General features: G+C 45.6%; 2 protein-coding genes across 2 annotated transcripts; both read right to left on the reverse strand.

Moving 5' to 3' along the window:
• Positions 1 to 1,614: 1,614 nt before the first annotated feature.
• Positions 1,615 to 2,574, reverse strand: LOC133207343 (olfactory receptor 8U3-like). The gene has a single exon (XM_061344146.1). It carries the CDS (start codon positions 2,572 to 2,574, stop codon positions 1,615 to 1,617), a length of 960 nt encoding a protein of 319 aa, XP_061200130.1.
• A 4,985-nt stretch (positions 2,575 to 7,559) lies between these two features.
• LOC133207344 (olfactory receptor 5AP2-like) lies at positions 7,560 to 8,519 on the reverse strand. The gene has a single exon (XM_061344147.1). The coding sequence runs from the start codon at positions 8,517 to 8,519 to the stop codon at positions 7,560 to 7,562; it is 960 nt and encodes a 319-aa protein (XP_061200131.1).
• Positions 8,520 to 12,151: the final 3,632 nt, after the last annotated feature.

The raw sequence follows: 12,151 nt of genomic DNA on the forward strand, positions 1-12,151 counted from the left end.
GGCTCTAAGATTTTATATGTATAGTCTAAGCAGCAATATCCAACAAAATAGAGGAAGAAAACAAGGTGTGGTGAAGCTTTTATAGCAAGTACTCTGATATGACCTTATAGCAGCCTTTCAGTATGTGAAGGGGGCCTATAGGGATGTTGGGGATGGACTCTTCATTAGGGACTGTAGTGACAGGACAAGGGGTAATGGGTTAAAACTGAAACAGGGGAAGTTTAGATTGGATCTAAGGAAGAAGTTCTTTATTGTAAGGGTGGTGAGGCACTGGAATGGGTTGCCCAGGGAGGCTGTGAATGCTCCATCCCTGGTGGTGTTCAAGGCCAGGTTGGACAGAGCCTTGGGTGCCATGGTTTAGTGTGAGGTGTCCCTGCCCATGGCAGGGGTTGGAACTGGATGATCTTAAGGTCCTTTCCAACCCTACCTATTCTATGATTCTATGATATCAAAGGTCCCTGTCCTGCCAAGCTCCTCAGCATCAGATTAGATTGGTTCTGCCTCCTTCACTGAGCAGAGGTTGAAGCCACTTTCCCACAGACAAAAGACAACATCTCATCTCTTGCTCCTGTTTGCCAGATCACATAGAAGAGATTGTTCACCATCCATATTCTGTTCAAAACACCAGTTAATTCCCACTCAGAGCAGGTAAAGGGAAGATGTTTTCCCCCATTGGTGTGTTTTGGCTTCTCTGAGACCCAGACAGCTCTCAGTTAGGATTGATTCTGTGCTCAGGATTGTCTTTCATCTGTGGAAATGAGCAACTGTCTTAACTGCTCTATGAAATACACTATTTGGTATTTCCTGGTGTGCACTAGCAAGAGGGCATGGGCATGGAATGTGGGTGTGTGTCTCATGCTGGAATTCTATCAAACCATCTAAGTAAATGTCAGTTAAGATGAATGTAAAACACCACGTAAAATGAATGGGATGACCCCTTAATGTGCCCAAATTATCCTCAACACTGGGTAGCCTCAGCACCATTCATCATTCTATATTATGAACGATATAGTCTACAGTTTCTGCCTTAAAGTGAAATCTCCTGTGAAGTTGCAACCAGTTGCTATTCAAAGGTGCAGCTTGAGACCTTGATTCCCACCAACTTCTTCTCTTTGAAAGGCACAAACAAATGCAGTGAATCTTTTGAAACCTTTTCTCTGACTCTTTTTCAGCAAGCAAATGTAAAACTGCACTTCCTTTTCCCTCCCACCCCAGCAGCTTTAATAAAGAACTCACAGGTAAGAGTAGGAATTTTATTGGGCTTGAGGGACAAGGTCAAGAATCTCTCAAGAAAAAGACATCTTTATCAGTGACCAAGGCTATAAGTGGATAAAGCTGATTGGTGTTTCCTGTGAGGAAAAGGAGCCTGGGATAATTGAGGGAAATTTGTTTCTCCAAGCTGGTGACTGTGAAGTGAATTCAAGTTTGAGGTTCTACTACTCTTGGTTTCCTTCAGAGGAAGGATGATGTGATGTGGGGAGTCTATTTCTCATTCAGTACTGTCCTTGACTTTTGTGCAGTAACTGCAGAAGGACCTACATCAAATCATGGATATAATTGGGAAACTGCTGTTGTTTTAGTGCCCCATAGGCTTTGTCATTTGAGGTGAATTGTTCATGTTCTCGATGACGGAACTGTTTTATGTTGCCAGTAGTTTAAGAACCTTCTCCCGCACCTAACCAAAGCCTCCTTCACCTCGTTGTTCCTCAAGCTGTAGATGAATGGGTTGAGCATGGGGTTGAACACAGCATAGAAGATGGAAGCCACCTTATCCAGGCTCCTGTGGCTAGATGGAGGTTGTAGGTACATGAAGAATGCTGACCCAAAGTACATGGAAACAGCCATCAAATGGGAGGCGCAGGTGTAGAAGGCTTTCGCCCTGCTCTGTGCTGAGCACATCCTCATCACAGTGCGGATGATAGAGATGTAGGAGAGCAAAATGATCGCACTTGCTCCCATCGCATTGATGGTGAATAAGGCAAAGATGACCATTTCACTGCTGTGGGTGTCAGAGCACACGAGCTTGAGCACAGGGAATACGTCGCAAAAAAAGTGGTCAATTCTGTTGGGACCACAGAAAGTACCTCCAAAGACGCACCACACGCAGATGATGGCAGTAAGGTTGGCGAATAGGTAGGATGATGCTATGAGCTGCCAGCAGACACGGCTGGAGATGATGGTCACATAAAGCAGGGGCTGGCAGATGGCAACGTGCCGGTCATAGGCCATCATGGCCAGGAGGTGACCCTCAACAACAGCAAAGAAAGCAAAGCTGAGGAACTGCATCATGCAGGCAGTGAAAGAGATGGTTTTGTCCTCTGCTAACAGGTCTGCCAGCATCCTGGGGGAGATGACTGTGGAATAGCAGATGTCAGTGAAGGCAAAATGGGTGAGGAAGAAGTACATGGGGGTGTGGAGGCTGGGAGACACCCGAACCAAGATGATAATGCCAAAGTTCCCCACGAGAGCCACGATGTAAAATAACAGAAACAGAACAAAAAGAGGGGTCTGTGCATATGGTCTGTCTGTAATTCCCAACAGGATGAATTTAATCTGTGTGAGATTTCCTCCCATGACCAGGTGTTACCTGCTGAGGCAAAAGCAAGAGAATATCACACTGATCAAAAGCATATCTAACCCCAATCAATGACCATTTCAACTGTGACATTTTAAAATACTCCAATATGTTTTCTAACCAAAATATATATGTTTTACGTTTTTCAGATGAGGTATTCAGGAGAGAAGAGGCAGTTTGTTGAAGCAGCAAATGGCAGTTTTGCTTTTCTGTGCTGAGAATATTAAACCTCTGGATTTAGTGAAGCGCACGGGTTTGAGCAAAGAATCACATCTTTATTTGCTTACAGTTTGAAGGAAATTTGTGTCAGAAGACACCTCAGAGTAATTTCATATGATCTCATGTAAACGTGGAGCAAGAGAATGTCCCAGTCCCAGTGAAATCACAGCTTACAGATGAATGACCTCTGGGCATTTTCTCTTAGGTTTTGATTATCATTCAGTCACCAAACCCCATTTATCAAACTATTGGAGCTTATTCACAATAGATAACACTCACACTGGTAAATTAATGATTTATACCTTTCTGAGCTACAGCATGCTGAAGCATCCTAAACACATAGGCATTGGGTTGCTTGCTTTAAAAAGGAACTGATATTACAACGTGCTTATTCCAAAGGCTGATTTCTTAGTGACTATATTCTGCTGACAATCTGAATTGTTGCATTTCTTTATAACAATATAAAATTCATCCTCATTGAAGTCTTGAATAAATCAGTGCATCTTGCTTTAGCTGCCTATGTGAAAGAAACACAGCCTGCACCAGACATTGCTCCCTCTTCTCATGAAGAAAACTCACTTTGGTAAGGCTCTTCTCTGACAAAGACAGTAAAAAGACGACCTGAGGACATGCAGAAGCAAGCCCACTGCCTCAGTGCAGGTGAGGCTCTGCTTTCGGTTGGTGTTACCTCCTGTGCCTTCCTCTGCCACCGAGTGATGGGAGCCAAGAGTTTATCCCCAGTGCGCGGAGAACATCCACGTGCCAGCATCAGCTCTGTTAAGCACCTGATGTGAAGAGAGGGGAGCTCCTGCCAGACTCCAAGAGCCCAGCTTGTGGTGCTGGGGCTGTAAATACAGTTGCATGTGCTCTCCTGGGAGGAAGCCTCCAGGGCTGCTCATGCTTACCCAGAGCAAAACAAAGAGAAGAAACAGCAAAGGATGTGAAATCACCTCTGGAAGGCATTGTGGTGCTTGGGCATCTGAGGCACGGCATGGATGAGCCATGCCTGAGCACATCTACACAGCAGCAGTGATGAGCAGCTTACATGATGCTTCTGACATACCTTTGGACAATTCAAAGTTTTCACTTTGACACTGGCAACAGAATGAGAATGGGTTTAGAGATATTTCACATCTTGCAGAGGGTCCTCTAATAGAAACTGAAGCACAAGTGACTCCATCCCTGGATTTGATGATGTCCATCTGTGGATACTTGAGATCCCAGTTTTCCATCGCCAGTGGGGTTATCCGCATGTAGTGCCAGGATGTCCAACATCTGAGCTGGTGACTCTGGGCTTCCACTGTATTCAAGGGTGAGAAAGGGGCATTTTGAGACAGGTTTTAATTGTCCTAGGCTGAACTAATAGGCCTTTGTCCCACTGACCAACCTCAGCTGGGGGTCCTTCCCCACCTTCTGCTTATTTGTGCCCCATCTCTATTTAAGCTTAGCCTAGGGAGCTTGTGCTTTATTAGAGCTGCTCTGGTTTCCAGTTTAGTAGGATTTCAGTGCATCTAAGGAATCCTTTGATGGTGATCTAGGCTTCGTCATGGATCTGTTTAGTGATTTCTGGACTGGATGCTGGCCAGGGGACTCACTTGGCTTAGACTTGTATCTGCTTCATCCTCACCAACTTTCCTGATGCTCTGGAATCTCGGCTGAACTTGCCCCTGTCTGTGTTCCTGCCCTATTTCTCTTGCTCAGGTACTGTGGGATGGTTCCTACACACGGTGGTGTTCTTCTTTGTCTCTGTTTAAAGAGATTAAGGAAACAAAGCCCTGTGGCATTCCCCAGGCTCCTGCAGAGTAGAACCCATCACCCTCTGCACCCAACAGCCCAACCACTGCTCACTGCCATGGCAGTCCCTCTCCATCCAGACTGTGTTCCTGCATGGCTAAAAAAGGAGTTATTCTTCTCTGTGAGGGAAATAGAGTAGTAAGGAAACTTTATTTCTCAGTATTTTTCTCTGGTCATTAGTTAATTCTGTTTTACCAAGTAGGGAGGTTGTGGAATCTCCTTCTTTGGAGACGTTCAAAGCCTACCTGGACACGTTCCTGTGTAACCTTATCTAGGTGTTCCTGCTCCGGCAGGTGGATTGGACTAGATGATCTTTTGAGGTCCCTTCCAATCTCTAACATACTGTGATACATCTATTGCAGGACCTCTTTTATATATCTGGTATGGGAATTTTGTGTCTACAGACAGGAGTTTCTGCATTTTGTAGATCCCTTCTCTGCAAAGATTGAAGCAGAACCATGCAATGGTGCTTTTGTCATAAAATGTATTTCCAGAACCCCAAGCCTGTTCCTTGTATTGCTGGAATTGACAGTTGTTCCTCCCCTGTACGTTAGACTGAGGCTCCTCTTGGGAGTTCTCTGAGTTGGATCCACCACACACAAGACAATGGCAATTCAGACCTCCCTTTGGCATGTAGCACCAAGTCTAAGTAAACCTTTATGTATTTTAGTTGTCTATGCTTTGGAATCTTTCTTAAACCAAAGCAGAGATAAGAACACCAGTGTGGGGTAATTCATCAAGCAGTGATGAGCCTTACACGTGACACTTCTCATCTAGGCTCCCTTTCCCATTAAAGCTTGGACCAGGTGATCTCTTGAGGTGAAACTTGGGTTTTCTGTGGCTCTATGATTCTGTTTGTATATATTCAACATGTCTCAGCTACAGTATGCAAGAAAATAGAATGCAGAATCAGAATAGTTTGGTTTGGAAAGGTCATGAACATCGCCTAGTTCCAACCCCCCTGCCATGGGAAGGGACACCTCGCACTAAACCATGTCAGCCAAGGCTCTGTCCAACCTGGCCTTGAACCCCGCCAGGGATGGAGCATTCACAACCTCGCTGGGCAACCCATTCCAGTGCCTCACCCCCCTCACAGTGAAGATCTTTCTCCTTATATCCAATCTAAACTTCCTCTGTTTAAGTTTTAACCTGTTACCCCTTTTCCTATCCCTACAGTCCCTAAAGAAGAAAACAAGGTGCATTGAAGGTTTCCAGGAAGCTCTCTGACATCAAAGTCTCTGTCCTGCCAAGCTCTTTAGCAAGGTATTACATCAATTCTGGCTCTCTCACTGACCGCCGATAGAAGCCACTTTTCCCCAGACCCAGGATAACGTCTCTTCTCTCGCTGCTGTTTTCCAGAGCACACAAAAGACACTGTTCACGACCTGAATACTTCCCAAATGTAAGTTAATTCTCCCTCACAACAGGTAAAGGAAAAATATTTTCCCACATGTCGTGGTTTAAGCCCAGGCCATAAATCAGAACCACGCACTCTACTCCCCACCCCCCTTCCCACTTTCTTCCCCCAGCTCCTGGAGGAATGGGAAGGAGAATTGAAAGAAGGCAACTGCCACGGGTTGAGATAAGAACAGGTTAGTAACTGAGGTATAACACAGATCACTGCTGCTACCACCAATAATAGTAATGATAAAGGAAATAACAAAGGAAGAGAATACAACACCTCAGCACCAGCCGACCGATACCTCGCCCCACCCCGCAGTCCCAGCCATTCTGGGTAACTCCTAGTTAACCTCCTGGCCATGATGTGTTGCGGTATGGAATACCTCTTTAGTTAGTTTGGGTCAGATGTCCTGTCTCTGCTTTCTCCTGGCTTCCCCTCCTCCCTGCAGAGCATGAGGCTCACAAAGTCCTTGATCAGACCAAAGATTTGAGCAGTAACTAAAACCATCGGTGTTACCAGCGCTGTTCCCAGGCTGAAAGTAAAAAAACACAGCACTGCACCAGCTACTAAAAAGGAGAAAAAATGACTGCTACTGCTGAACCCAGGACACCACACCAGTGGTTTTTTTGCTTCTGTCTGACCCAGACAGCTCTCAGTTACCATTGATTCTGGGTTCAGGTTTCTCTTTAACCTATGGAAACTTGCCTCATGCTGTATTTATAAGTGCAACGCACCACTTGTTGTTTCCTGGTGTGCTTTAGTGTGAGCTGGGCATGGACATGAGATGTGGGTGCTTATCTCCAGCTGGAATTCCATTTATCTCACCATTTAAGTAAAGGGAACTTAACATGAGTGTAAAGCACCACTTAAAATGAATGGGAGGACTTCTTGATATGCCTAGCTTGTAATTAACACTGGGTAATCTCAGCACAGTTCATCAGTCTGTGTTATGAATTATATTTTCTACAGTTCCTTACTTGAAGTGAAATCTAGTCTGAATCTGAAGCCTGGGGAGGGATTCCCCTTGCTATTCAGAAGTGCAGCTTGAGATCTTGATTCCCACCAGCTTCTTCTCTTTGAAAGGCACAAAAAAATGCAGTGAATCTTTTGAAACCTTTTCTCTGACTCTTTTTCAGCAAGCAAATGTAAAACTACACTTCCTCTTCCCTCCCACCCCAGCAGCTTTAATAAAGAGCTCACAGGCAAGAGGAATCTTACTGGATCTGAGGGACAGGGTCAAGAATCTTGTAAGAAAAATCATATTTATGCATGACAAAAGTTGTAACTGAATGCAGCTGATTGGTGTTTCCTGTGAGGAAGAGAGGCTTGGATAATTGAGGGTAACTTCTTCCAACAGTCTGGTGACTGCGAACTGAAACGAAGTTTGAGGCTCAGTCTCCTCTTGTTTTCTTCCAAGAATGGTGTGATTTTGGGGGTCTTTTTCTCATTGAATACTGTCATAGACTGTTGTGCAGGAACTGTGGAAGAGCTTCCATAAGGTCATGAGTATTAATGGAAAATCCCAATATTTCAGTGCCCCGTAGGCTTTCACCAATGGACATGAACTGCTCATATCCTGAATGACAGAACTCTTCTATGTTGCCAGTGGTTGAAGACCCTCCTTGTACACTTGTTCAGAGCCTCCTTCACCTCCTTGTTCCTCAGGCTGTAGATGAATGGGTTTAGCATGGGTGTGACTGTTGTGTAGAAGATGGAGACCACCTTATCGAGGCTCCTGTGGCTAGATGGAGGTTGTAGGTACATGAAGAATGCTGTCCCAAAGAACAAGGCGACAGTCATCAAATGGGAGGCGCAGGTGTGGAAGGCTCTGGCCTTGCTCTGTGCTGAGCACATCCTCAGCACAGTGCGGATGATAGAGATGTAGGAGAGTAAAATGAGCACGACTGCACCCACCACATTTATGGTGACAAAGGCAAAGATGACCATTTCACTGCTGTGGGTGTCAGAGCACACAAGTTTTAGCACAGGGACAACATCACAGAAGAAGTGGTCGATGTGGTTGGGACCACAGAAGTAACCTCCAAACACGCACCATGTGTAGATGATGGCACTGAAGAAGACGAATACATAGGATGCTGCTACCAGCTGCCAGCAGACACGGCTGGAGATGATGGTCACATAAAGCAGGGGGTGGCAGATAGCAACGTGTCGGTCATAGGCCATCATGGCCAGCAGGTGACACTCAGCACTGCCAAAGAAAGCGAAGGTGAAGAACTGCATCATGCAGCCAGTGAAAGAGATGGTTTTGTCCTCTGCTAACAGGTCTGCCAGCATCCTGGGGGAGATGACTGTGGAATAGCAGATGTCAATGAAGGCAAAATGGGTGAGGAAGAAATACATGGGGGTGTGGAGGCTGGGAGACACCCGAACCAATGTGACAATGCCAATGTTCCCCACAAAAGTGACAATGTAAATCAATAGAAACAAGACAAAAAGAGGGGTCTGCACACGAGGTCTGTCTGTAATTCCTAACAGGATGAATTTAATCTGGGTCAGATTTCCTTCCATGACCAGGTGTTACCTGCTGAGGCAAAAGGAAGAGAAACATCAAACTGGTTAAAAATGGCGATTCAGATCTGGACCATGTGTAATGCCAGTCAGTGACCATTTTAAATATTACATTTTAGTGTATTCCACTACATTTTGTAACCCACATTATCTGTACTTAATGGATTTAAATCGAGGTATTTAAAAAAGAACAAGGAGCGCATTGAAGCAGCAAACGTCATTGTTAGATTTCTCTTTTGGGACACTCAAAACTATGGATTTATTCAAGGATGTGGGTTTTTCAGATTTGAGAAAACAATCAGATCTTCAATAACTTTAAGTTCAGAGGCAATCTGTGTCAGAGGACACCTTAGAGGAACCTCATAAGTGTGCACGTTAACATGAATCAAGGGGAAGTCCCAGTCCCAGTGAAATCCCAGTTTACAAATTAGTGACCTCCAGATATTTTCTCTTGGCTTTTGATTATCATTCCAGTTACCAAATCACATTAATCAAATTATTTGAGATCATTCACAACAGATAAAACTGACATTGTTAAATTCATGATTTATATCTTCCTGAGCTCTAGCATGCTGAAGCATCTTAAAACCACGGGCATTAAGCTGCTTCCATTAATAGAGTTGATGTTATAACAGGCTGACTCCAAAGGCTGATTTGTTAGTGACTATACTCCACTGATGATATGAAACGTTACATTTCTTTATAACAGAATAAGATTCATCCTCATTTAACTCTTGATTAATTCAGTGCATCTTCCTTTAGCTGCCTGTTTAAAAGAAACACAACCTGCATCAGACATTGCTCCCTCTTCTCATGAAGAAAACTCACTTTGGTACAGCTGTTTTCAAACACAGCTTTACAGAAGAGGACACGAGGACGTGATGAATAAAACCCACTGCCTCAGTGCAGGTGAGGCTCTGCTCTGTGGTGTTGTTACCTCTTGTGCCTTCCCTCTGCCACCGAGTGATGGGAGCCAAGGATTTATCCCCAGTGCAGCGGAGAACATCTACGTGCATCTTACCTCTGTTAAGCACCCGATGTGAAGAGATGTGAGCTCCTGCCAGACTCCAAGAGCCCAGCTTGTGGTGCTGGGGCTGTAAATACAGTTGCATGTGCTCTCCTGGGAGGAAGCCTCCAGGGCTGCTCATGATTTACCCGGGGAAAACAAAGAGAAGGAAAAGCAAAGGGTGTGAAATCACCTCTGAAAGGAATTGTGGTGCTTGGGCATCTGAGAGACATGGTGTGGATGATCCAAATCTGAGAACAGCTGCATGGCAGCAGTTACGGGCGGCTCATAGGATGCTTCTCACATACCTGTGAACCATGCAAACGTTTTGTTCTGAACATACACAATGAAAATGGGTTTAGAGACATTCCAGATCTTGCACACAGTCCTCAAGTGGGACATGAAGCACAAGTGACTCCATCTCTGCAGTTGCTGCTGTCCCTCTGTGAACACTTGAGAGCCCAATTTTCCATTGCCTGTGGGATTATCCACATGTAGTGCCTGGAATTCCAGCAGCTGAGCTGGTTCCTCTGGACTTTCACTGTATTCAAGGGTGAAAAACAGGCATTTTGAGGCAGGGAGGAATTGTCCCACCTTTAACTAATAGGCCTTCATCACCCTGAGCAGCCTCAGCTGGGGCTCCATCCCCAACTTCTTCCTATTTTTCCCCCATCTCTATTTAAGCTCAGAACAGGTAGGTTGAGCTTTACTAGAGGAGCTCTGGTTTCCAGTTTAGTAGGAGCTCAGCACACCTATGGAATATTCGATGGTCACCTAGGATTTCTTATACATCTTTCTTGCAATTTTTTCACCTGATCCTGAACAAGGGATTGACTCAAACTGACTTGGCTTGGTCTTGAGTCTGCCTCCTCATCACCAGCTTTCCTGATGCTCTGGAGCTTTGGTTGAACTTGGCCCAGGTCTGTTCCTGCCCTACTTCTCTTGCTCAGGTACTGTGGGATGGTCCCTACACACCAGGGTGCTCTCCTTTAGCTCTGTTTATAGAGATTCAAGAGACAAACCCCTGTGCTCTCTCCAGGCTCCTTCAAACTAAATCCCATCACCCTCAGCACCCAACAGCCCAGCCAGTGCTCACTGCTCTGGCAGTCCTTCTCCATCCAGAACATGTCCCTACATGGGCAAATTAATAGAAAGACTTCTCAATGATGAAAGTAGATTAATAAATTGATTCTTACATTCAAGTGTTATTATCTTATCCTTAGTGCCTTCTTCTTTACCAAGTACAGCATTAGACTTTTAGTCATCAGTAGATTGACAACACTTTGTTTTGGAATTAGCTTTGGCACAATGTTTATCTGCTGGTTTTGTGAGAGAGGACACCAGAGCTTCACTGACACCAGGGACTTTGGTTTCCCCAACCTCTTCCTTAGGCATCCAGGCTTGGTTTTGAATCATTTCTAACTCTTGCTTTCTTCCTACGACTGGTGTGTGCAACAAGACCACAGACAATCTGATTTATCTACGCTCTTTTATTGCCTTTAGTGTTTTTTTCGCCTCCATCTTGGTATTTTCAGATATACCCTTGACACGGCTCTGGAACGGATTGGAACACCAAATGATGCCCAGATTGTGGCAGTGTGCACTACGGGGGGATCAGGCTGATTCTGGTGGGAATCCGTGTGACATGCATAGGGTGCCCAGAGAAGCTGTGGCTGCTGTGGCTGCCCCATCCCTGGCAGTGCTCAAGGCCAGGTTGGACACAGGGGCTTGGAGCAAGCTGCTCCAGTGGAAGGGGTCCCTGCCTGTGGTAGGGTTTGGAGCTGGATGAGATTTAAGCTCCTTTCCAACACAAATCATTCTGTGATTCTGTGTTGGGCTTGGGAGCATCCATCAGAGCCACCAGCAACAGGGGCAACCCTAAAGCATCCCTTCAGAAGGGCCCTTTTCTCCTGTTGCTGCCCATTTCAGTCCTTCACCACACTCCTCATCTGTTCTTCCCCGTCTCCTTTCTTCCACTTTTGGGCACCACTCCCTCAGGCTCTCCTTTGTCTCTTGTGCTTCCAGCACGATGGGTGGAAGAAGGTGAATGTCATCACTGAGGAGAGCACAGGGGCTGGGGCTGCCTCTGTCCCCACTGAGGTTAAGAAACAAATTCCCCAGGAAGCCATCTCCAGGCAGAGGAAGGACAGCAGAGTGACCATGAGTAACCAGGACGGAGGTACCAAGGCCAAGTCATGCCTGACCAACCTGAGTGCCTTGGGTGATGTGAGCATTGATGTTTGCATGGACAAGAAGTAGGGGACAGCATTTACATCACTAATAGCAAGGTCACAACAATCTTCGTTTGGCTCTATACAGCCAAACTTGTGAGCGATAGTTTGAGTACAAGGAATTAAAGACGGGTGGAAAGCTGGTTCATTGCCTGTGGTGCCTGACATTGCTGATGGACACTGGTACCAGCTCCAATTGGTGAGGTCCCCCCTAACCTTCCTGCTATGATAATGCCAACCATGGCACCTGTGAAGCTGTAGCTGCCTCAGAAATGCTCCAAAAGTGGATGTGAAAGGTGGGGTTGTTCTGTGGTTTGCTCTAAGGGAGCCCAAAGCCCTGTTGCTTGCTCAAGCTGAGGTCATCTCCTTTGGGTACACTTCTCCAAACCAAGCAG

The sequence above is a fragment of the Neopsephotus bourkii genome, unplaced genomic scaffold, assembly GCF_033783945.1.
Source record: "Neopsephotus bourkii isolate Nb327-2 ecotype Australia unplaced genomic scaffold, CSIRO-AGI_Nbou_v1 NB_1869, whole genome shotgun sequence".
Taxonomy (NCBI): Eukaryota; Metazoa; Chordata; class Aves; order Psittaciformes; family Psittacidae; genus Neopsephotus; species Neopsephotus bourkii.

Coding starts and splice junctions, on each gene's coding strand:
- LOC133207343 (XM_061344146.1), bottom strand. CDS start 2,574: ATGGGAGGAAATCTCACACAGATTAAATTCATCCTGTTGGGAATTACA.
- LOC133207344 (XM_061344147.1), bottom strand. CDS start 8,519: ATGGAAGGAAATCTGACCCAGATTAAATTCATCCTGTTAGGAATTACA.